Source organism: Protopterus annectens, chromosome 7.part0, assembly GCF_019279795.1.
Source record: "Protopterus annectens isolate FY-2018-M chromosome 7.part0, PAN1.0, whole genome shotgun sequence".
Taxonomy (NCBI): Eukaryota; Metazoa; Chordata; order Ceratodontiformes; family Protopteridae; genus Protopterus; species Protopterus annectens.
In genome coordinates this window covers 1,975,905,504-1,975,932,011 of record NC_056739.1, presented here as the reverse complement: position 1 = coordinate 1,975,932,011, position 26,508 = coordinate 1,975,905,504, and the positions used below count along the sequence as shown (strand labels likewise).

Here is a 26,508-nt window from a genome sequence, read left to right as displayed (position 1 = left end):
ATTAAACTTAAGTATAACTAAGGCCATGAGTCCATCATTTTCTACATGTTTGTAAATGATTTGAGGATTTAAGAAAGTCTTTTTCCATAGAACTGTTACTCCTCTGGTCTTATTTTTATAAGATTAAGCAAGTATTGTATATTCCTGAGGGTCCCACATAAATGTGTCATTTATTTTAAAGTGTAGTTCCAAAGGAATGCTCGAGTGTAGTAGTATAAAGTAGCTAAAATTAGCTGTAAGTAAACTGTAGATGAACCCTAATAAGTGCCTTAAAAGTAAATTTATTTGAGCGCGCTTTTGTCTAAAGTAACAAGACTTCATCAGAAACATTTACATGACAAAACTAGTAGTGCTTTTATATCTTACAACAGACTGAATATTTGCCAATCAATTAAAATACTTCCCTCTCATTATTTAAAGAAACATTTCTACTGTTCACAGTTCATCCATTTAAAAGTACCCTTTTAAACATCTATACTTTACTATTTACAATACTACCTAATATATTTAATATAAACTTTACTAAGCCATTAGTTAAAAACTTTTACAAAAAATTGTACATTAATATAAACATTGTATGAAAAAACATTATTAAAAAGCATAATATAAAAACATTTTACAACTTGAATGAATGGTATTTTAAAACAGGCATAATACTACATGTTTCGTTTATACCTGGAAAATGGGTGGAGTTCAGTCTTATTTGCCACTTTAACTCTTCCCTTTCCAACCTATTTTTCCAATCACCTCCCCTGTGGTCATTACCTAGGTTCTCCAAAATACCAAAGTGGAAGGTTTTACAGGAGTTATTATTCCTGAAATGTTTATAAAGAGCATTGTTTTCGTCCTCATGTCTAATAGCGTAAAGATGTTCATATATCCGTCTGCGCAGAGCTCTCTCAGTTTTCCCAACGTAAAACTGCTGACAGTTCTGACAGACAGAAAGACAGACTAGCTGTTTAGAACCACATGAGCCTCTCTTCAAATATACTTTCCGCTTAGGTGTCCCTATCTCCTCCCAATCGACATTTAAAATATGAACAGTAAGCACAAGAACCACATCTCCTAGTTCCTCTGTATATATAATTTGTCTTTATGGGACGTTCTGGTAAATATTTAAGGTTGTTACTAGTTTTGAACACAAAACAAGTTTTTTTTTTCCCACAACAGCCATTAAACTTTCTTCACACTTAAACATCACCCAATTTCTCCTAATTATTTGTTGGATGTCCTTCACCTGGGAACCATAAGTCAGTACCATAGATTGTGTGTAATTTTGTTTATTACTGTCCCCAATTTGTTCGTCTTCATTTTTTGAACTCTCAATAGGTTTCCCAAATAGGGGTACATATTTCTTACCCCATTCATTTAAAACTCCTTCACTAACAGAGTGTAACAGAGAAGTCGGGTAATCTATTTCCATAAAAAGATGAACTAAGTAAGCTATCTCGTTCTTACAAGTCTCTTCAGAAGAGCACATTCTTGCTATCGTGACCATTTGGCCCTTTACAATATTTTTCTTGGTTATGTCCTGGGTGACAACTGTTATATTCCAGGTAATCATTCGAGAATGTAGGTTTCCTATATATTCTCGACATAAAACATGCCCTAATAGGGTCAACAGAAATAGTTACATCCAAATAATTTATAGATTTGTTATCGTAGGTACCAGTAAATTTGAAATAATCAGTAATGGTATTGATATAAGTAAAAAATTCATTTACTGCCCCCCATAAAATAAAAATGCCGTCTAAAAACCGGAGGTAGATCCACCATTTACCGACGAACTTACTTTGGAATATATAAAGTTTCTCCCCGGAGTACATAAAGAGGTTCGCAAAAAGGGTGCACAGCTGATACCCATGGCAACCCCTTTAGTCTGTTTGTAATATTCCCCCTCGAATATAAAGAAATTATTCTTTAAAATAATTTCCATAAGGACCATTACAAAATTAAGTAAAGTGTTACTCAAGTTGCAAACTTCCAATAAAGCTTCATGGAACAGGTTCAAACCCACATTGTGGGGGATAGAAGTAAATAAGTCAACTAGATCAATAGTAGAAAAAAACATTTGCTTCACGGTAATATTCTTCCCTAATTTTACCTAGGAAGTCCCACGAGTCTTGTAATATATAAGCTATGTTCTTTAGGTTCCCCCGGACCATTCTTTCTACAAAAATCCCCATTGGGTAAGTCATGCTGTTCTCTGACCTTATAATCAATCTGTATAGGGGTCAGTAATATTTTTGTGGGTTTTTGGAATACCAAACATGATGGTTATTCCAGGATGTTCATTGTACAAGAATTGAACAATGTCTTCATTAATCGCACTAATAAGTGCCTTAAAAGTAAATTTATTTGAGCACACTTTCGTCTAAAGTAACGAAAAGCGTTTTAAGTGAAAAAGTTGTTTTGACCCCCCTTTACACCCTATAATTTCTAACTTTGAAAAAGTATGTACACAGGACATTTATGAAATGTACCACGACTATAACATAAACATTATAACCTCACCGATGAGGAGAATCAACTCCTAAAGGAACTTCGTGGGAACACCAGTTTGAGATTCATGAAACCAGATAAAGGGGGTGGGATGGCTATTGTGGATAGGATGGATTACATCAATGGAATTTACAGCATGTTACAAGATGATGACAAGTATGAGATTTCTTCTATTAATGAAATAAATGTAGCTCAAAAGAAGATTTAGTTAGTTCTGGAAGACTCACTATTCCAGGGTGCAATTAATGAAGACATTGTTCAATTCTTGTACACTGAACATCCTAGAATAGCCATCATGTCTGGTGTTAGAAAAATATGTATTAATGTGTGTATTAGCAATATGCTTAGTGCATTTAGAGCTTGAAAAGGGTTAACACATTTATTCTATTTCATACTGCATAAATCTGTACAAACTGCAGTTGCTTTCTGACCTTGAATTGTTAGCTAAAATCTTGCTTGTGCCTTGGAAATTTACTGAGAAACAGGTGATTTCTGCTTGCGTTAGGAAAATAATGAATAGAACAGTACTACTTGTATGAAACTTAGACAAGAAGCTCCGCTGTGCCATGAGAAAATACACAGTTGTAGAAATTATAAATAATTAGTACAAAGCCTGCTTAAAAATATGAACTGCAATCAGCATTTGCTTGTATCTGAATTAGAAAAGTACCTTGAAATGTTACACTGTACAATAGACATTTGAAAACGGATTAATGGTCACCAAGGCCAGGCTGTTTTTCTCAAAAGTTTCTCACAAATCTGGTCATGTCAGCAGGAAATCTGAGTAACATCTGCTGTAGAACAATACTGAAAGTTGTGCTTGATTACGTCGGCTTAGAAGGCCATGTCTTGTAAAATAGTATAGGAATGAACATACTTCCTGTTGGTAGTTAGACAAATCCTTGTATTTGCATGTTTTTGTCTCTTTGCGGCAAGTCAATTAAAAGTGCCTTAACTGAACCTTACGTGTATTGGTCTTTGAAGTTTTTTCCTTTGACAGATTGGTCCTTTGGACTGGAAACCCTCACTTCGCCTCGGATCAGACAGGCCAGGTGGCTTGAAACCATACGGGGAAGAAACCACATCGGTTCTTCTTATCTGAAAAGCCCTCCGACTGAATTGTCGTACAAAAGAGGCCAGTCATTTTATGATCTGCGACTGAAGGACGGGTTTACTCGAACCAGGTGATCAATCACGAAGGCTCAGGTAAGGTGAATCTACCTTCTTTTTCTGTTTTAGATCAGGGACTAGATTTGTATTTGTTCTGTTAAGACTTTATTTATAAGTCAGGGACAGAAAGATTACTGGCTTGTCATAGATCAGGGAAACAGAGCAGGTAGGCAGTCATTCTGAAGAGACTATAAAAACATCCGTGGTACCACGTTAAAAATAAGGAGTTACGTAACGATTAAAAGGGTAGAACAAAATGGGTAATAATTGTACAAAAAGGCCCCAAAATCCGCCGTTAACCGAAGACGTGAAATACATGCAGTCACAGCATGCTGATAATATTAAATACTACTCAAAATGGGTTAATAAGTATGAATTTTATAGTAAACTAGAGAAATCCTCACTTGTCAAACTTGTCAAACAGCTTAAAACCGATTCTAGAGGTCGGGTAAAAAAGCAAAGTCAATTAGGAATTCCTCAGGCACACAGGTGGATTGAGGAAGTAAACCGAAGGGAACAAAAGAGTAATAATTCAAAAGCAATGTTTTTAGATAAGGAGGACAATAACTTAGTAATAGCGTCTGCCCCTCCGCCTCCCTTACCAGAATATGAGGCAAGTGAACAAGTTAGCCCACCCCTGCGATATCCTGCTGTCACTGTAAGTAGAAACACTACAAAAGCGAAACCGTTTATTAGAGATCCCATCGAGACCAGGTCTCGAACACGGGCAGGAAACTCTAAAGGGGACATTGAGTTATATCAAATGGGTAGAAATTCACGATTTATGAGTGAAGAAGAAATATGCCCACTTATAGAAGTGCCTAATCCTCAGGCAGGGCAAGAAGGTCAGGACCCAACTATTCTAGTGTATAGACCCTGGACTCCGGAAGACATCCGGAAAGCCACTGAGGGAATTCCCCATCCAAAAGTTAATTTTAGAAAGTTCTTAGAAGATTTGCAAGGAATGAGGCTGAGTTATAATTTAAATGGAGAAGAGGTAGAAAAAGTAGTCAGACAAATTGTGGTACCAGATTGGCACACGATTAGTGGTGACTGGAATCCCTGTGACGTTGCGCTCAAGCCCCTCCCACATAGCAGCACAGAGTTAGACAACAGAGTGAAAGGTCTTACAGACCGAATCTCTGAGAAATGGAAGCCTAGGGCAGACTGGACTTGCATTAATCAATGCATCCAACATGAAGGTGAAGCTATTGACCGATATTATGCCAGACTATTAGAATGTTGTAATAACCATTGTGGAATGCAGGTTCCTGAAGATCAGACACATAATTCCCCATACGAGCAGTAGTTAAAGAATGCATTTTTAAAAGGTAGTATCGCACCTATAAGCAGTTTTATTACAAAACACATGGTAGATCATCGTACAAGCAGGTTACAGTCATTGCTTGAATATGCTAGGCATGCCGAAAGGCATTTTAATAGCAAAAAGAAAAAGAAAACCCAAGTATTTGCAGTAGAAGACGGAGCAGAAGTATATGTAGTACAGTCCGGGAAAAAGGGCAAGAGAAATGCCCAGGGAAACAAACAATCTGATCAACGATCAGAGGACTTTGAAGGGTGAAAGAAAAGGGGTGAATGTTTTAAATGCGGTAAGAAAGGACTCTTGGCAAGGGATTGCAAGAAAAACAAGAAGGCAACCACGGAGGATAAGGAGGGTGAGGACTGACTATATGATAGTCAGGAATCACTAGAAGGGGATAGCAGAGAAAGGACAAATGAGTATGTGATAGAGGGAGTAGAGAATGTGACAGAAGAAATAGAGGAAGTGCAAGAAGTCACGGATAGTGAAGAAAATGAAATATTGGATTTGGCTTTATTGAGCTTAGAGCTCTATTTAGCAGACACAAAACCAGAAGTTACACTCCTGGTAGAAGGGAGGGAAGTCAGATTCTTGTGTGACTCAGGGACATCACGGACCCTGGTACATTCCTCCAAACTGCCAGAGAATTCAGAGTCACCTGATTACATATTAGTGAAAGCAGCTAATGGACAGCTGTATCGGGATCCCCTCTCCAATAATATTGTGATAACTGATCCTGTTTCAGGATTGACCCAGAAAAGTAAAATTGTTGTATCCGCAAAATGCCCAGTGAACCTCTTGGGCAGAGACCTTATGCAGCTATTTGGTATAGCAGTAGTTCCGGCTATGCAGGGTATGGAAGCACAGTGACAAATTGATACCTTTGCAGTGCATTCGGAGGGTGAAATGTTTTATTGGTACAGCCAGGACTTGGTTAAGACTGGTCCAGGGGCGGTGACCGAAGAGTTGATGAACATAGCCATCAGCAAGTTCCCCTCCCTTGACATTGATAAACAGCATTTATTACACTGTTCTCTGTATTATTGTAATACACCAGGACCTGATAAGGAATATGAGCAAGAATTGTTTAGAAATCGTGCAAACAGATTGGTATTACGTAATCTGTACTGGGACACAGAAGGGAACAGTGTAGCCAGCTGTTCATTGCCCCAGGAGTTCTTTGCACTCTATAAATCTAATTGATTACCACATGTTAGCTTAACTAAGGACAAGAATGTAAAATGGGTAGACTTAGGAGAAAAAGTCACAAGATGGGAGAAACAGACAGAGTTAGAACTGTCAGGACAGGGAATACAAATGCAGAAGTTGAATTGGATAACTCAGACCCACCCAGCTGTACACTTGCAGTCTAGCAAGGACAGCTGATTAGCACTCCTATTGAAGGAGGAAGAGAATGCCTTACAGAATATACCAGAACATCTGTGGTCAACAGGAAAATCAGATGTAGGACTTATTTGTACAGCAGGACCAGTTACTATTACGCCAAAGTCAGCATTTAGACCACAAAAGAGACAGTATCCCTTAAGAAAAGATGCAGAGGTAGGAATCAAACCTATTATAGCAGCTTTACTTAAGGAAGGGGTGCTGGTGGAATCTCCTGATTCACCATGTAACACACCCTGATTTCCTGTTAAGAAAGCGAATGGAGAGTGGCGTATGGTCCAAGATTTACAAGCTGTAAATGACGCAGTAATGCCAAGGGCACCTACAGTGCCAGACCCACACACCCTGTTGAATGATTTAAAACCTCAACAGAAATATTTTTCTGTGGTAGATATCAGCAATGCGTTCTTTTCGATACCGATACACCCTGACAGCCAGCATTGGTTTGCATTCTCATTTCAGGGGGAAAGGTATACATATACGTGACTACCACAGGGGTATTGTGAAAGTCCAACAATATTCTCACAAGAAATGGCAAGCAACTTGGCGGGATTTACCCCACCAAGAGGTAGTCAGATTTTACTTTATGTTGATGATATCCTGCTGACGTCCCCCACCCAGCAAGATTGTAAAGAAGATACCATAGCGCTATTACAATTTTTAGCTACTGAAGGACATAAAGTAAACAAAAATAAACTGCAGCTTTGGAGAAAACAAGTTAAATACCTAGGATATGTAATATCCAAGGAAGGTAGGACATTAGATGAGGACAGAAAAATAGCGATTTTGCAAGCACCAAAACCCACTACCAAGAAGGAAATGATGTCCTTCCTGGGTACGACTAATTTTTGTCAGAGTTGGATTCCAAACTATGCCTTGGAATCTGCACCGTTAACTAACCTGATTTATAAAAAGCGTATGGCAGCACAGGATTTATTACAATGGACACCAGAAGCAGAATCTGCTTACTGCAAACTGAAACAGTTAATAGCGTCCTCATTAGTTTTGGGATTACCAAACTATCATAAACGTTTTTTCCAAACTGTAGATTGTAAGCAAGGTTATATGATATCAGTGTTAACACAGCAGCATGGGGACAAGCAACGCCCTATTGCTTATTATTCATCACAACTGGACTCAGTGGTACGGTCTTTACCTCACTGTGTACAAACAGTAGTTGCAGCTGCAATGGCAGTACAGGCATCGGCCTCAGTAGTGTTGTTCCACCCTCTCACATTGAGAGTGCCTCATGCAGTCACGATTATTTTACTACAACAGAAGGTAGCATATCTTTCCCCTGCTAAGCATCTTTCCTGTGTGACTATATTATTGAGCCAACCTCATATGACAATTGAACGATGTACGACTTTGAACCCTTCTACCTTGCTCCCAACCCCTGCAGATGGCACACCACACAGCTGCCTGCAGGTGATTGAGCAAAAGACGCTGCCTAGAAAAGATCTTACGGATGTTCCCTTGGATGATGCCGAGGTGACACACTACGTGGATGGCTCATGCAAAAGGGGTCCTGCAGGACAGAACCTAGTAGGATAAGCAGTAGTTTCTGACACAGACATTATAGAAGCAAAATCTTTACCACATAGTTTATCTGCACAGGCAGCAGAATTGATTGCCTTGACATGGGCATGCACCTTAGCAAAGGGTAAATGTGTGAACATTTTTACTGACAACCAGTATGCTTTTTTTACTGTACATGTTTTTGCGCAACAGTGGAAAAATCGAGGAATGATAACATCTACTGGCAAACCAATCAATCATGCACAGTTTATTTTAGATCTTTTAGAATCTATTCAGTTACCTCAGAAAGTAGCTATTTGTAAATGCACAGCTCATACCAAGCAACAGGACAGGATTTCAAAAGGTAATGCGAGAGCTGATACAGCTGCAAAGCAGGCAGCTTCAGAAGTATTTGTTTTGAATGAGGAACTACAACCCTCTAAGATTTTAGACTTAGAAATGTTAAAGACAATGCAAACACTTACTACGCAAACTGAAAAACAAAGATGGGTAAAACAAGGAGCAATTCTCGAAAAGGGGCTGTACATCTCTAAAGAAGGAAAACCGATATTGCCGTCTAATTTGTTTAGATATGCAGCTTTGTTGAGCCATGGGCAGCGCCATGTCTCAACAGGGGGGATGGCACAGCTGGTGAACCAAGTGTTCACGATGTACGGATTTACAAACTACTCTAAAAAATTTTGTTCGTTATGCCACATCTGTAATAAACATCATGCACAAGGGGCGTTAAAGCCCAAGCAAGGGAGTTTCCCTACACCACCGTATCTGTTCATACTATCTGTATGGATTTCATAGAGCTGAATAAATGTGAAAATAAGAAGTATTGTCTTGTCATTGTAGATGTTTTCCAGATGGGTGGAAGCCTTTCGACTAAAAATCCAGATGCTACGACTGTGGTCAAAGTTCTTGTTAAAGAAATCATCCCTAGATTCGGCATTCCGGAAAGGATCTACAGTGACAACGGCACACACTTTGTAAATCAGACCATACAGCAGTTAAGTAGACATTTTGGTATTTCTCTAAAAAATCATTGTGCGTATCACCCACAATCAGCAGGGCTAGTAGAGAGGCACAATGGGATTTTAAAGAGTAAGCTAAGAAAATTAATAACAGAAATGCAGAGAAATTGGATGTACTGTCCGCCCCTGGCACTGCTGAGCATTACAACTGTTCTGAATGCAAAAGGACTGACTCCTTTTGAAAAACTCTTTGGAAGGGCTTACTATATACCTCAGTGGAAATCTCTCATGCCCGCAGACCAGGAAGCTGACAGTACATTAGCTGAGTATATGCGAAACCTCTTAAATTCTAAACATTTGCTGCAGTTAAATTCTGTTTCAGATAAAGAACGAACCAGACCGTCAGAGGTGGCAGTGCCCCCTGGAGCGTGGATCTGGCTGAAGACAGTTAAGAAGAAGAATTGGGCATCTCCGAAGTGGGAAGGTCCATATCAAGTGCTTTTGTCAACACCCACTGCAGTCAAAATCGTGGAGCGTGCCTCCTGGATCCACCTGACGCACTGTAAATTAGTTAAAAACTTTAAACTGGACAAAAATCTTGTTACATACCAAGAGCAAAGTCCAGAAGAAACAGGAATGCAGAACAACCCTTTCCTCAGATGTATTGCATAATCATCCTGTTAACTGCATTAGTGACAATAATCTTTTTGTTGTGGCCTTTTCTTTTCCCAGCCACACAGACTGAACTGAATAAACGTGAAGCTTTACTCATAAACTGGCATCCAAACTTTAACACTTACCAGGCAATTAAATATGTGTATGCTGAGACTTTCAATGTTTCGAATTACTGGATTTGCACAGCTTTGTTGACAGCATACGGGGGGTTATTAATGACTACAGTCGCCCTAGGGGTCAATGAGACCTGTGAGAACCTGATTTATGATACCTCAACCATTACAGCACAAGATAAAATAGCATTGCACTTGTTTGTTCCACAAAAGGGAACTGTGTGTTTTTATAAAAATGATACTGTTCAGGTGGGTTGGAGCAATTGCAATGTGACTGTTCCTTACAAATGTTACACTAAAGGTAACAATGTAGATCTTTATTGTAATACAAACTATGATTCATTTCTTGGATTGATGCACAAAACACTTGATGAAGTAAAACATAATTCTGTTCTTTATAAACAGCTGTCTACAATCGATAGAAAAATGTTTCATGCAGGGCGAGTGTATATTCATAGCAAGGTTACTACTAAAGTAGAGGAGTATTATTTTGTGTGTGGCAGAAAGGCATACAAATGGTTACCTGAGAATTGGTCCAGCAGTTGAGTTGTTTTTTGGGTTACCTGGTTCCGGCCATACGACACACTGCAGTTTTGCCTCATGGAAAAATTCAAAATGTCCGAGAAGTCGTCAAGAAACCTGTAAATCCAGTGGGACAAATCGATGCATGTTGGAAAGACCATCACTCTCTAGGCAAAGGACTGACACACATGGACTTGAGTGATAGCGTTATATCGTGGGCAGGCATATTACCAACATATGGAGCAGTGAAATCGATCTGGGAGCTGAGAAAACTGTCAAAACTTCTCGAAGTAATGAGCAACGCAACTTTTTCTGCTCTCAAATTGGTGACTGATGAACTGAATGCTATGAGAACTGTACTGCTCCAAAACCGCATGGCTCTCGACTTCACCCTAGCGGTGAGAGGTGGTACGTGCGCTTTAATCCAAGAAGAATGCTGTTCGTATATTCCTGACCATAAACACGAGATAGACAATCATCTTGAGGTAATTCAGCAAGTATCGGCCATGACCAAACCAGGCCCAAACCCACTGATGGACTTTTTCCAGAAATGGTTTGGGGGGTGGGGTACCATCCTAATGAACATCCTGATTGCTATTTGTGTAGGTATGCTCCAACTGGGAGTATGTGTTTGTTGTGGTATCCCCTGCATGAAAAGACTGATTAAAGACCTTATAGACATTTCAGTTTCTGAAACCTTATATCAAAGTACTGAGTTTGAAGAACTGTTAAAAGACTAAAAATGCTTTCATAAGTTTAAACTGAATGACTCTCTTAACTGCAAATCCTGAGTGGAAGAGGTTAGGAGAAGACAAACTATTTATGCTTATTTTGAAAGTAGAATAAAAGTATTAATAGGGGGAAATGTTAGAAAAATATGTATTAATGTGTGTATTAGCAATATGCTTAGTGCATTTAGAGCTTGAAAAGGGTTAACACATTTATTCTATTTCATACTGCATAAATCTGTACAAACTGCAGTTGCTTTCTGACCTTGTATTGTTAGCTAAAATCTTGCTTGTGCCTTAGAAATTTACTGAGAAGCAGGTGATTTCTGCTTGCATTAGGAAAATAATGAATAGAACAATACTACTTGCATAAAACTTAGACAAGAAGTTCCGCTGTGCCATGAGAAAATACACAGCTGTAGAAGTTACAGATAATTAGTACAAAGCCTGCTTAAAAATATGAACTGCAATCAGCATTTGCTTGTATCTGAATTAGAAAAGAACCTTGAAATGTAACACTGTACAATAGACGCTTGTAAACGGATTAATGGTCACCAAGGCCAGGCTGTTTTTCTCAAAAGTTTCTCACAAATCTAGTCATGTCAGCAGAAAATCTGAGTAACATCTGCTGTAGAACAATACTGAAAGTTGTGCTTGATTACGTCAGCTTAGAAGGCCATGTCTTGTAAAATAGTATAAGAATGAACATACTTCCTGTTGGTAGTTAGACAAATCCTTGTATTTGCATGTTTTTGTCTCCTTGTGGCAAGTCAATTAAAAGTGCCTTAACTGAACCTTACGTGTATTGGTCTTTGAAGTTTTTTCCTTTGACATCTGGTATTCCAAAAACCCACAAAAATATTACTGACCCCCCATACAGATTGATTATAAGTTCAGAGAACATCATGACTTACCCAATGGGGATTTTTGTAGAAATAATGGTCCGGGGGAACCTAAAGAACATAGATTATGTATTACAAGACTCATGGGACTTCCTAGGTAAAATTAAGGAAGAATATTACCATGAAGCAAATGTTTTTTCTACTATCGATGTAGTTGACTTATTTACTTCTATCCCCCACAGTGTGGGTTTGAACCTATTCCATGAAGCTTTATTGGAAGTTTGCAACTTAAGTAACACTTTACTTAGTTTTGTAATGGTCCTTATGGAAATTATTTTAAAGAATAATGTCTTTATATTCGGGGGGGGAATATTACAAACAGACTAAAGGGGTTGCCATGGGTATCAGCTGTGCACCCCTTTTTGCGAACCTTGTTATGTACTCCTGGGAGAAACTTTATATATTCCAAAGTAAATTCGTAGGTAAATAGTGGACCTACCTCCGGTTTTTAGACGACATTTTTACTTTATGGAGGGGGGAAAAAGCAGTAAATGAATTTTTGACATATCAATACCGTTACTGATTATTTCAAATTTACTGGTACCTACGATAACAAATCTATAAATTATTTGGATGTAACTATTTCTGTTGACCTTATTAGGGCATGTTTTATGTCGAGAATATACAGGAAACCTACATTCTTGAATGATTACCTGGAATATAACAGTTGTCACCCAGGACATACCAAGAAAAATATTGTAAAGGGCCAAATGGTCAGGATAGCAAGAATGTGCTCTTCTGAAGAGACTTGTAAGAATGAGATAGCTTACTTAGTTCATCTTTTTATGGAAAGAGGTTACCCAACTTCTCTGTTACACTCTATTAGTGAAGGAGTTTTAAATGAATGGGGTAAGAAATATGTACCCCTATTGGGGAAACCTACTGAGAGTTCAAAAAATGAAGTTGAACAAATTGGGGACAGTAATAAACAAAATTACTCACAATCTATGGTTCTACCTTATGGTACCCAGGTGAAGAACATCCAACAAATAGGAGAAATTGGGTGATGTTTAAGGGTGAAGAATGTTTAATGGATGTTGTGGGAAAAAAACCTTGTTTTGTGTTCAAAACTAGTAACAACCTTAAATATTTACTAGAGCATCCCATAAAGACAAATGATATATACAGAGGAACTAGGAGATGTGGTTCTTGTGCATACTGTTCATATATTTTAAATGTCGATTGAGTGGAGATAGGGACACCTAAGAGGAAAGTATATTTGAAGAGAGGCTCATGTGGTTCTAAACAGCTAGTCTATCTTTCTGTCTGTCAGAACTGTCAGCAGTTTTACGTTGGGAAAACTGATAGAGCTCTGCGCAGACGGATATATGAACATCTTTACGCTATTAGACATGAGGACGAAAATAATGCTCTTTATAAACATTTCAGGAATAATAACTCCTGTAAAACCTTCCACTTTGGTATTTTGGAGAATGTAGGTAATGACCACAGGGGAGGTGATTGGAAAAATAGGTTGGAAAGGGAAGAGTTAAAGTGGCAAATAAGAATGAACTCCACCCATTTTCCAGGTATAAACGAAACATGTAGTATTATGCCTGTTTTAAAATACCATCCATTCAAGTTGTAAAATATTTTTATATTATGCTTTTTAATAATGTTTTTTCATACAATGTTTATATTAATGTACAATTTTTTGTAAAAGTTTTTAACTAATAGCTTAGTAAAGTTTATATTAAATATATTAGGTAGTATTTTAAATAGTAAAGTATAGATGTTTAAAATGGTACTTTTAAATGGCTGAACTGTGAACAGTAGAAATGTTTCTTTAAATAATGAGAGGGAAGTATTTTCATTGAATGGCAATTATTCAATCTGTTGTAAGATATAAAAGCACTACTGGTTTTGTCATTTAAATGTTTCTGATGAAGTCTTGTTACTTTAGACGAAAGCGTGCTCAAATAAATTTACTTTTAAGGCACTTATTAGTGTTCATCTACAGTTTACTTACAGCTAATTTAGGTACTTTACACTACTACACTCGAGTGTTCCTTTGGAACTGTATTATTTTGTTTAAGTTGGTTGGTAGCAGTTCCTGTGTTTTCTTTTTACAAGTTATTTTAAAGTGTGTCTCCTAGAGAAAAACTACTTGGGCCTTGTTTAGTTTAAGATACCTTAGTAGGTTGGCTCTCTTATATGGGTTGTTTAAGCCATTAGTATTTAAGGATATCAAAGTTAAATCCATATTAGAATTCTTTAAAGATAACAAATAATAACGGAACTTGTATTAATAGAATCCTGTATACATAATACTCTTCCGGAATAGACAATATAATATCAATTGTATTTCTATTTATCTCAATCCAAATAACTTTCCCGATGAAAGATAAAAGTAAAACAATTATGTCAGGCATTTAAAAACTAGAAAAACAGTTAAATAACAAAAAATGTGCATATTTCACTCTGATATAAACTTTAATTCACCTTATACATGGAATGATATACATTCCCAGTCTAGCAACCAAAACTAAATCTGCTAGACTACCAATCCCAACCATCAATCTTTGTTGGTTCGAGCCCATGAAAACAAAGTAAAAAATGGAGAATATACTATAAATTAAGAGAAAAATAGTAGTGCTAAACAACTAATCAGATATTAATTCCAGTTAGGTTTTAGAGATGAGTTACATACACTATTATTAGAAACATTAAACAGTTATACAGTAATTATTCACTAAGGAAGCAAGAGACATACTAGGATATATATAATCTGAATTTAGTGCTTAATAGACTAAGGAAACATTAGCTTTATTAACAATCTAAATGATTACCCAAAATACCTAAGCATGTCATCTGTATTAGTTCTAATAAAAACTTCAAAATGGCAGAACAAATCAAAGAATCATTTAGCATTTGTATTTACTTCCCCTCTGAATAAATCTTATCATGACAAATTCCCACTACATATAAACTTCACAAGAACTGGGTGTTAGCACATAGTGAGTGTGCGTCATTCCCAAAAGATGTTAACAGATTTTTAGAAATATTCCATAAGACATATTTGTCCTTAATTAACTCCTAAACTTCTGGAATAGCAGATGTTTAAATAACTGACTAAAATCAATAATAATTAACTGGCATCAGTTAAAATGACAAAAATTAGTAAAAAAACATTATTTATATAAAACTTACTATGGATAACAGGTCTTAAAAGCGAATGACTCAAAGACAAAATTAAGATAGAGATAGCTGTAAATATCTACCATAGTAATAAGGTAATATTGAAACTCATAACTTGTTTGTTGTGTTATCACAAATCATAGATAATACTGAGCTCTTTCCCTGTCATGAAGTGCTAATATACTAAAAAAATGACTTTATAATAACTGAAAACATGACATCTGAAATATAAATAATATCTAGGATACAATAAGGAAATCAGCATATTAAATGCAAAGTAATTATAGTTCAATCAAAATTATTCATACATATATTTGCTAGGATTTAGTATGGTGTTTGAGTATCCTTACAGTTATTACCATTAGTCATAAGTATTTCCTGTAAATGTATAAGCCTATACTAAACACTTGCTAACTGCATAGGAAAGTTATTTATAAAGATATATTTATAAAAAAACTCCAGTATATTCACTAGAAATAGTGGCTATAATTAACTGTTTACAAGAAAAAATAACATTTGTGTATATATTTGATCACAAAATATAGTCACTATTATAAAAGGGAACCATGAATATGTTTGCAGACAGAGTAGCTCATAATTCTTGTAAAAGAAGCCTACTATGCTATATTAACCCATCAGAGACTTGACATTCACAATTAGGCTTGCATATACACATTAGATGTAATGCAATCTGACCTGCATGCATAGAATGCATGATGTCACGAGCTAAGTAAGAAAGCGTAACTTCTTAAATTTCAAACTGACATTTTCCTGCCCAGCACACTACACAGTACAGTTTCCTGACATCACTTTACCTGTGTCACAAAGTCTGCTTATTTACAGTAACAAATGCAAAGTTTAACTGTCAGATACTTCCAAACAGCAAAATAACATTCAATGAGAGAGAAAACAGCACTTTAACATTAAACTCTACAGGAAACCTAACTTGTAACCATTTAAAAACCTTGTGCCAAAAAACATACAAGGATATAACTGTCGGAGAGACCCAATTTATGTCAAAAGACGGGAAACAGCTTTTTGTTCACAGGTACCAATATATATATTCTGAAACAATCCAAAATTATAAATATTAAAAAAACTAGTTAATATATACTACTAAATCATAGATATGTCCTGTTATCCCATATATCCAAAACAGTTTTGATAAATTAATCTAAGCAGTGACGATCCCTGTGTAATAACTCAGAAGAACATTTAGCAGGGCAAAAGGCTATATATTATTTGAAATAAAGCATGTCTTAAGGTCATAAAAGCAAAGATAGCTTACTGTTCAATTATATCACTCAGTAAACCAGTAATATTATACTAATATACTAAAAGCATAAACAGTTATTTAATTTGTATATGAACAAAAATAAGTATAGAAATGAAAAAGCAAAAAGAGAAAGAAAAGCAATAAGAAAAATATTGTCATGACATACCTTACTGGTTTCCTCTTCTTCTTAGGGTGATCAGTAAGTCAATAAGAAGAGGCAGAAAACCTTCCATAATAATCAAAATCCATGTCCTCTTCTTCAGATATTCAGTCTCCTGTGAAGCAGATCTTAAGAGATCTTTCTGAACAAGCAAGTATAACAAATACCCTACCTCAACTCTTCCTTAAAAGTCCAAAACCTGAGCCATATTAGTCTGCAAAGGTGTATACCAGATGCTGTTGATATGCCAACATCAATAGTATAATCAAAATTTCATTATGAAATGCTACATAATCATGGTGTAGTCTCTTTGACTCAACTAAACTGAAAAATAAGAATCTGTACGCTACTTTATACTGTAGATTCATAGATTCCCTAAAGAATAATGATGCCCTGTATCCAAACAGGACATTGAGGGCCAGGTATTTATAACTACCTCTGTCCATAAGGGACATGGTTGCCAGGCCTGGTGTAAAGTTCTTATTCCCCATCCACTGGTCTAGTGTGCGCTTAAACTGGGTAACAGATGAACTCAGCTTCACATGGATGGGAAGTCTGTTCCATAAGAAGACACATATCTGTCTCTCTAGCATGTTCTGTTTAATTCACAGACAAAATTCAGGTCCCTAGACCTTGTATTTCTGGTATTCTTTGACTTACAAATGTAGGAGACTAATAAATGTGGGGTTTGCGGATGCCTTGTAAGCTAGGTACAGATCAGCAATCTATAGGAGGCAGAGTAGAGGGAACAGGCTTTAATGCACTCTGCATAAGGCAGGTTTGTTATGTCTTGTATTCATTTTGTAAGGAACCCCTGAGGTTGCACATGTTGCTGGATATGCCTGGTCAGGTACATACCAGAACATTGTACTTTATGATTGGACTGATAAGGGCAGAGTACAGTGGGTTAATGACCTCTTTGGACCTAGACACCATGCTCTTACTTACAAGTTGTACAACACAAAAAGGAATTCTTCACCACTGTGGCCATATCATGGTCAAAGGCAAGGCTATTGTCTACATGCATACCCAGATCCCTGACCACTGGGTTGACTCCTAGGAGTGTAATATTAACACAGTAATTAGCCAGGATGATTACTTCCCAAAGGATACAGTTATGAATTTCTTAGCACTGGGTTTAAGACCATGGCTTTGGCGCCATTTGTTAGTCAGGGACAGGCCTTCTTGAAGAACACTAGTGTCTGCAGGAGCGTCAACGATAACTCCCAGCCTGCAATCATCTGCAAAGTTAGTCAGCCATAAACCTTCAGCATTTGCTTCCATTTCAGAGAAACAGATGCCAAAAAGGGGCGGGTCCAGTACCCAGCTCTGGGGGACTCCACTAGTGACTGGCCTCACCTATTTTGACCTCCTGGGTCCTATCAGTGATCCAGTTGGCTATTCAATGAGTGATAAAAAGGGTTTAGACCTAAATTAGTGAGTTTGTCTATAATGTCTGAGTGGGGTACTGTACAAAAAGCCTTGGCCAGTTCAAGGTAAGTTGTGTGCACAGTCTTACCATCATCCAATGCTTTGGTGACCTTTTCAAAAAGGTCCACCAGATTTAATATGCATGACCTTCCTTTATCAAAGCAGAATTGTGATGGGTCTAATTTGCAGGTTACTTATGTCCTCATTTATCACATCCATGATGATTCTTTCCACAGCCTTACATATGAGGCTGGTGAGACTTACTGGCCTGTAGTTACCTGGATCAGTTGTTGGACCTCCTTTGTACAGAGGAATGACTGAAGCCATCTTCCATTCCTTGGGCACAAAACCTGACTGAGGGCTCCAGTTGAAAAGTTATTCAAGTGGACCAGGGAGGTCATGTTTCATGCTATTTATTAAACATCATTAGGGCCCACCTATTCAGTGTTTCTGGCATTGGAAAGTGCATTGATGACCTGTTCTGCAGTAATGGTTGGGGGGATTATGTTATGTGGTATTTCCTTTGGAGTACTGGGGGGAGTAGTAGGAGAAATTTGAGCAGAACCTATCAGCCAAAAGTTTGTCAATGGCCTCTGGTTCAGTGCGGGTGGTGCCATTTACAATAAGTTCTGCAAATTGTTGCGCATTTCCTCTGAGGTTATGGACATAGCTGTAGAAAGCTTTGTGGTTGTCCTTTGCCTGAGAATTTATTTTTTCTTCAAATTTAGCCTATGAAATATTAACCCTCTTAGCTGCCTGTTTAGATTGGTCAAGGGGCTTTAAGTATGTATGGCTTTGTTCCTCCTACTCTTAGCCAAGATTCTTTTTCTTTTATTGCATAATCAATTGATACTGTGATTCTACCAGGGTGGTTTGTCTTATTCTTAATACAAGTGGGCACAGCTCGCTCTACGGAGCTATCAATATGGCTGCACAGAAATTCTGTAAATAGCTCAGTGTATGCTGTGGTGTTTACTGGGTTTGGTGGTGCTTGGAATTTAGCCAAGGTGTTGCTTAGTAGAGTGAGGTTAGCCTTTACTAGTTCCTAAAGGTTTTTGGATTTGCTGGATGCCCAGATTTAATTTTTATTTCAAGTAATACTGCCTTATAGTCAGATCTGATGAGTGAAGATATTACATTTGGTGAGGAGCATTGCCCCCCCCCCCCATGTTCGTGAGTACAAGGTCAAGGATGTTTATACCCCTGGCAGGAGAATGGACCAACTGTTCCAAGATGTTAGCATTAACAAAGTTTAGGAATCCATGGGTTTGTGCATTAGAAGTGGTGTAGGATTCCCAGTCTACAGAGAGGTAGTTGAGACCCCCATGAATATTGTATTGGGTGGAATGGTGAGGGACTCTAGTATATTAAGATAGGTAGTATGGGATATGAAGGGGGATCTACAGGTTGCAAGGATATGGTACAACACCCTGTTAATGGTGAGTTGCAAATGTACGAGTTCCAGTGGGTCATACACTTTAACTAGTCTGGATGTGAGATTGTTTTTATTATAGACTGAGACTCCTCCATCTCCGGTGAAGTAGCTGGTCTAAAGGTGTGAAAGGCATTATAATCTTGCACTGCTGGTGGACTCTCAATGACTTTAAACCATGTCTCCATTACTACATACAGGTCTACACTCTCCAGCGAGAGGTAGGCTTGCAGGGAGTGGAATTTCTTGTTAAGACTTCTAGCATTGAGCGCTACCACCTTCAGATATTCCTTAATAGGTTCAGTTAAGTTGGTAGGTTTATCAGTTTGGCATTGCCTAAAAAGGCATTATGGGGTGGAAAAGGTATTTGCCAATATCTAATAGCATAGAGGGGATAAGTGCAGACCAACCCTGGCAAAGCAATGTGGTCTATCAACCATGTCTTCCCAGGCTGTCAAATACTGTACCTCCCTGGACTGACACCAGAAGCTAAGCAAATTGTTAAAATCAATCATTTTCTGTTGGTAATGTGACACCATCCCTGGAGAAGGTAGTTTGCTGCCCAATGCTAGGCTCATACTTGCCTGAGACATATAATCAGCAAGTTTGACCATGTCTCGCTTCACAAAGTCAAGGGACGTACGTCTCAAGTCATTAACACCCACATGGGCTATGACAGAGTCATACTGGTACCTGTCATTCATTGACCTATGTGACTTGAAGGATCCTAGCCTCCAGAAAGGCAGCTAACTGGGACTTTCTTGTTACTCAGTCTGGTGAGGGAGACACTGAAGTGCCTCACTACCGAATCACCAATGACCAGGAAGTTTGGTTGTGTGCTGGATTGCCATAAGGGCTTAGCAGTGGGCGCACTGGATACAGTGTTACTATGCAGGTGGTGTTTTAACGGAGTATTTACATGATGTTTGATGACCCTTTCTTTGATTGTAGGTCCTCTTTGATTGAAGGTTGCCTCTAAATGTCTCAGCATAAGTGGTTTTATGTGTAGCATCTTCACCCTGTGCAGTACGCATGTTGCAAATGCCACTGGCAACCTCTATAGGATTAGTTTTGTTTGTATGAGAGAGTTTTACCTCCATTGTTAAAGTGTATTTAAACCTCTCGCATACTGTATCAGTTTTATTAAGAATAAGTGGGTTGTCAGTGTACATGAGGCAAATGCTACAATGCCTCGGAATACCCATTTCAATCAGACTAGCTACAGAGAGAGTCGGGAAGTACATATCCATGGGTCCTGGTCTACTAGGAAGGTGTGAAGGAAAACCAAAATACTGAACAAGTCAATAAGTCAAGGAACTTGATAAGCAATGCTTGGCTATGAGCAAACTGTTTGCTCTAATAGTTTAAAAAAATCTCCCTAGACAATAATGCCAAAAGAGTGTAGGCCACAAGCCTTTCTAATATAAAATACCTAGTTTGTAGCCCAAGTCCTTAAATCAGAACAAAGATACTTAGAATAACAAGCAAAATAAGCCTTCACCACCAATTCCCAGCTCAGATGGGCAGAAGCTACCTTCTCCTCCCCCAGGAGTGTAGACCATAAACCTTCTTAATGTAAAACTGGTTTGGAGCCCAAGTGTTTAAACCTGAACTAAGACACTTTTAGAATAACACACACAATAAGCCTTCAACCAGCAAATCCTAGTTCAGATGGGTTTAGGCTATCCACTTCTGCTACAAGAGTATAGACAACAAACCTTCCTAATGTAAAATAACTGGTTTGGAGCCCAAGTGCTTAAATCAGAAAAAGACGCTTACAATAACAGGCACAATAAGCCTTCACCAGCAATTCCCAACTCAGAAGGCACAAACTACCTCTCCTGCCACAACAGTGTAGACCACAAACCTTCCTTATGTAAGACAACTAGTTTGAAGCCCAAGTACTTAAATCAAAAGTAAGAGGTTTAGAATAACAGTTACAATTTAATCAGGCTACTAACAAGCAGTAATACATGCTACAGATTAAATGGAACTGAATACTTTAAGAAAGCGCAGCAAAAAAACTAAATAAAGTAATAAAGCAGGAAGTAGCACAAATACAGTAAAAGCAGCTGAATAAAGTACACTTTTTTATTATTTATTTATTTATTTGTAAGTGACAAGGGACGAAACAGAATATAAGTCAAGTTTAAAAGTATAAGGAAGATGGCTTTCTCAGCTGATCTCTCAGTGATCAGTAGAATGAGATGATTAGATGGGACTGGGAGGAGTGCCCAAAATCAGATTTGTAATAGGGGCTGGCATCTCATTCCTATAATTTTACATGGAAATAAGATATGTACCTCAAGACTGCTTTCTTGACTAAAGCACAAAAGTGGCAAAGAGGTGGCATCCCTCTAACTTCTAACACTTTTGGCAATCAGAAGACAATCTGAATTCTCCACAGGTCAATTTGTGGTGATTAGCATAAGCTGAAAAATTACATTGTCCGTTTGTTTGCTTCCTACTTTTTCTACATCATGGACTACTTCATGAGAAATTCAAGCTATATTCAAGAACTGCATTTCTAAAACTTTTAGACAAGACCAAATCTCAATAAAAATAAGGCATGATATATTTTACTACTAATAAAATAAAATGATCCAGCATACCAAAGACATCTTGCAGCTTGGCAGCTGCACTTACTACAGGAAAAAGTATTGTAAACACTAAAACCTGTCTTACCTGTATGGTAAGCAGTTGGCATGGCAGAATATACCAGTCCCTGGTGTTGTAGGCTTGGAGTGGTCATTGACACCACTGGCGTTGCTAGAGACTGTGTGGACTGTGAACTATTTATCCTGTGTGGATTCTGTAAATAGAAAGCACTGAGTTTTAACTTTATATATCTTTATATAAAACACAAAACAAAAGTAATGACAAGAAAATGTAATTTCTGCCACATTTTGCCTTGTCAGCTGTTCAGGGAGCACAGCACTTGTCCCAAACACCTCCATTCAGAGCCACCAAGCAGAACATTTAACAGCCATTCAAAGCACAAGAAAGTTCTGAAACGTCTTAAAAATTACATACTTAAAACCTCAGAGATCAAACATCATCTTACAGTTCCCTACAATTGTTTTGTTGTAATATTATGGTACAATAAATTACAGAAATTTTGTAGAATGTATGTGTGTGTGATTGTACTCACTAAAACTACAAATATTCAAACAACAGGATCACTGCTGTAGTTCATTCGTAAATGCATGAGACTTAGTCACAGGTGGATGTCAAATATCTAGACAGACTAACAGACAGGCAGACATTCTTAGACCAAATGTGAGATTACCTCCCACACCACCTATGTTGAGGATGCCAGACATAAACTTGGCTGTAAAGGAAAGTAACTGGTGTTATTTACAGTTCTTTTCTGAAAAAAAATAAGCAAACAACACATGTGCCTGAAGTGTGGTTGACCAAGTTTGAGAATGGCAGTAACTTGGCAATCTCCACTCATCCACTGATATTAAACTGTTCTAAAAAAGGCTGGTATATGATAACTAGTGTACTGAAAAAAGCTAAATGCAAAAAAGTGCAGCACTGTAGCATTTGGCAAAAAAAAAAAAAAAAAAAAAAAAAAAGTTACCACGTCATATGTTGCCTCAAATACTACATTACTTTCTTCAAACAGATATGGTCATAAAAGACCTTAGAACTCTTTCAATATCACTCTGTCTCCTTTCTTTGGCCTACTTAGTTTTATATAAGTAAAACAACAGACCATTTGCAGGCCCAGTCTTGGTGAAGAAATTCACAAAAAGTAAAATAGAACTAATTCACAAACATGGAGTAGTTAACAGTAGGTACAAAGTTTAGCAGACAATTGAAACAATGGACACATTTTTAACAGAGGAGAAAAACAAATGCGGATTCATTCTAGTAGTAAATCTTTGAGGTAAGCAGCAGGTTAGAACAGAGGATGGAAGTTGAAGTGATGTAGCTGAAGGAGGAGGTTACTCGATGTATCCTGTGGAAAAGCACTTGCAGTCAGAATTTTGATGGAGGTGCCTTTTTAGTTGTGTTTTGAAAGTAGGAAAAGAACAGACTTTTTTTTAAGTAAGGGGAGGAATTGCCAGAGTTTGGGTGCAAAAATGGAGAAGGAATGGTCAATACTGTGGTTTGGTTGGGGGGATGGAATGACGGAGTTAAGTGTGAACAGTTGTGGAGGTTGAAAGGGGTGGTTTGATTATGGAGTTTGGCACCAAGAGGCAGGAAGGCACCTAGATGAAGGATTTTGAAGAGACCCTTTGAGTAGCTCAACTTTGTAGGTGACTGGGAACCATCTGGCTTTGGTGGTGCAGTGGTATTAGATTCAAAGATTTTTGTATTCAATGGACTGTACAATGGATGAGTTTCTTTAAGAGGATATGGTCATATTGGGAGACATATTCAAGTTAAGCTAGGAGGATTTATTTTGTTTGCTCTCTCTCTTAGTTTATCAATTGTTAGCTATCTTGTATGTATCAAATGTACATGTTTGTGCATTTAACTAAGTTTCAGATGAATAACTGGACCCATGGAGCTTTTCTCTCAGTGCCTCCACTGAAAGAAGGCAGTTGTGCTCAGTCAGACTAACAAATGCCAAATAAATAAATAACCTGTTTTCATCAAGTCAGGAAACCCTTCTATTTGGCCATTTCTAAGTGAATATCTTCAAGATCCAAAGATTTTACTATTGTACAGTTCCTTTATCAGATGCATCACTGAATACATTACCCCCTTTGCTATGTACAAATCCAAACATATTGCCCAACTGGAAAAGCCCTAATATTTTTATCAAGAAAAAAAAATAATTAAAGGCCACAAATCCTTCAACTATACCAACAGATTAGTACAATTCGTCTTATACTCAGTGGTCTACTGGCTGCTCCAATGTGACACCTATGTCTCTCTTTTTGAGCCATGAAAGAACCAGTGACCATACAAACACCTGTACTAGAAAAGAAAATTTATACCATCAAATAAACAAGCTTCACTGGAGAAGTAGGTTCCTATCTCAACCTATTCCCAACCTATGGAATATGTTACCACTACATGTCAAGCCAAAGTACTTCTTTGTCTGTCTTCAAGCCTAGTCTTGATAATTAGATGGGTAGACAAAAATTTACAGCAGGGTTATCACATATGACCTTGCTTAATTTGGGAGGTATACACTACAAAGAATTCATATAAAGGTGGCAAAAAGTTTTGAATGTCTGCTTAAAGGTGTATATGGCCAGGCCTCTTACTGTCCCTGTGATTGCCTGTCTAGCATTGTTCCTATGTTTGTAAACCCTTAATCTCATCTAACAGACAAGTGCATCAAAAATTCTGATTCAGTATTAAATAATGACTACAAAATCGTTATGTCTATATTTGTGAACAAAATAAAGGTTCCGCTTTCACAATTAGTTCATAATGACCAAACCGGGTTTATTCATAAAAGGCAAACTCATGATAATATCAAAAGAATATTAACATTAACAGTGAGTCTAGACATAGAAAAAGCATTTGACTCAGTAAACTGGGATTTTTTTTTTTTTGAAACACTAAAAGCATTCTCATTTCCAATATCTTTCATCTGCATGATAAAGGCTATTTATAAAGATAATTTGGCATACGTTAAAATTAGGCCTATTCACTTCAAAGTGCATCCCCATAACCAAAGGTACTACACAAGGTTGCTCTTTATCCCCATTATTATTTGCCCTTGTCATAGAAATAGCATCATCAATTAGAAATAATTAAGAAATCAAAGGCAGTAAAATTTATAATCAATACAATTCTAAAATAGCGCTACATGCAGATGATATTCTGCTTACCGTACCCAAGTCAAATAAAGAATTATTAGAACTACACACAATAATAAATAACTTTCAAAAGATATAAGGCCTCCACTTTAATAAGCAAAAATCTAAACATATGATTCTTAATGACAAAAGGAAATCTCAACTAGTTAACCAAAGCATCATTGGAGAACAAGTTAATACACTAAACTACCTAGGGATAACCTTATGCAAAAACTTGGAATAAACAAGAGAAACAAAAGTTTTGACTCAGGTAAGAGACAGAAGTAACCTATCTTCAAAGCTAACTCATAGTGTACATAAACCCAGCACACACAAAAAAAAATCAACCCATTCCACCAAAGAGGTGAAGAGTCCCCACCAAACTATACAAACAACTTTATTAATACCAGTTATCTTGTACTCAGAAAGGATAAGGCTGGAAGTATCCAATCTTTCCCTTTTCTTTTTTTTCCCACCACCCTGCAGCTGGCACCAGTTCCTCTCTTCGATCATGGGGTATCGATGACCTGCTTGAGCCTCCCTGAAGGTCAACCTGATTCACGACACTTTTATGGTCTAGTGCGGTATGCATGGACTCTGGCCTGGGAGTCTCTAGCCAGCAAGTCTGGTGTTTGGGAGGCTGGAGTACCCTGTATAGCTTTCTTAGGACAGATATCACAATATCAGCTTTCTCTGAAGCTATAATAACTACAAGACACACTTTTTTCAACTGATGGACCAACCAGGATGATGGTTGGGGAGCATGAGGCCCATCCACTGTGGAAAGACAGTAAAGTTTGTAAACCATTCTACCCTCTGTCTCATTACTTCTAGAACCTGCCCAAAGTTGGGGTCAAAGTTCACACTTAAGTTTATTTAGGTGCTTGTCTTATAAGCAGCATAACAGTTAAAATAAATAATAAAAGTACATAACTAAAAGACAATAAACAGAGGAATAAATACAGTAAAACGAATAAGCAATTATGGGGTGAGACAGGGGGGTAGCAATTCCCTCATGCTCATCAATATTGGGGTTGGGTGACTTGTGAATGAAGTCCAAGTGCTTCCCTCTTGCATCTGTGGTTTCTCTTACACCTTGGAGGCAACAGGCCCAAGGACAATGAAGAATCTCACATTGTTCCATTCCCAGACAACCAATGTTCATCTAGTCGCATAGGTGCAAAAGGGAAAGGGCAGGGGAGGACTGGAGTGAGCAGACAACTTCAGATCACTCATCCTGGGGGGAGGGAGGCAGTCTAGGATGACTGCAACATCAGCAATACGAGCCCTGGGAGCTACATGCTACAAGAGGTATACCACTTAGTTGGGAGGTTGCATATCCATGGAAACATGCATGCACCACCCAAAACAGGGGTGGCAGGAGGTTACAGCACACTACCCAGCAACAGTATAGTACTGCACCAGCATCTTCGATCTCGTCACTGATGATGGACATGGGGGCAGGATG

At 37.7% G+C, this 26,508-nt stretch overlaps 1 protein-coding gene across 10 annotated transcripts in view; it reads right to left on the bottom strand.

The window, feature by feature from the left end:
* Positions 1-26,508, bottom strand: part of MEF2A (myocyte enhancer factor 2A) — a 1,032,288-nt gene that overhangs the window by 45,176 nt on the left and 960,604 nt on the right. For all 10 annotated transcript variants that reach the window (XM_044078398.1, XM_044078400.1, XM_044078392.1 and 7 more), the window contains one exon: positions 21,958-22,084. In XM_044078398.1, coding sequence (XP_043934333.1) covers positions 21,958-22,084 — 127 coding nt within the window. The remainder of the gene's footprint in view (positions 1-21,957; positions 22,085-26,508) is intronic.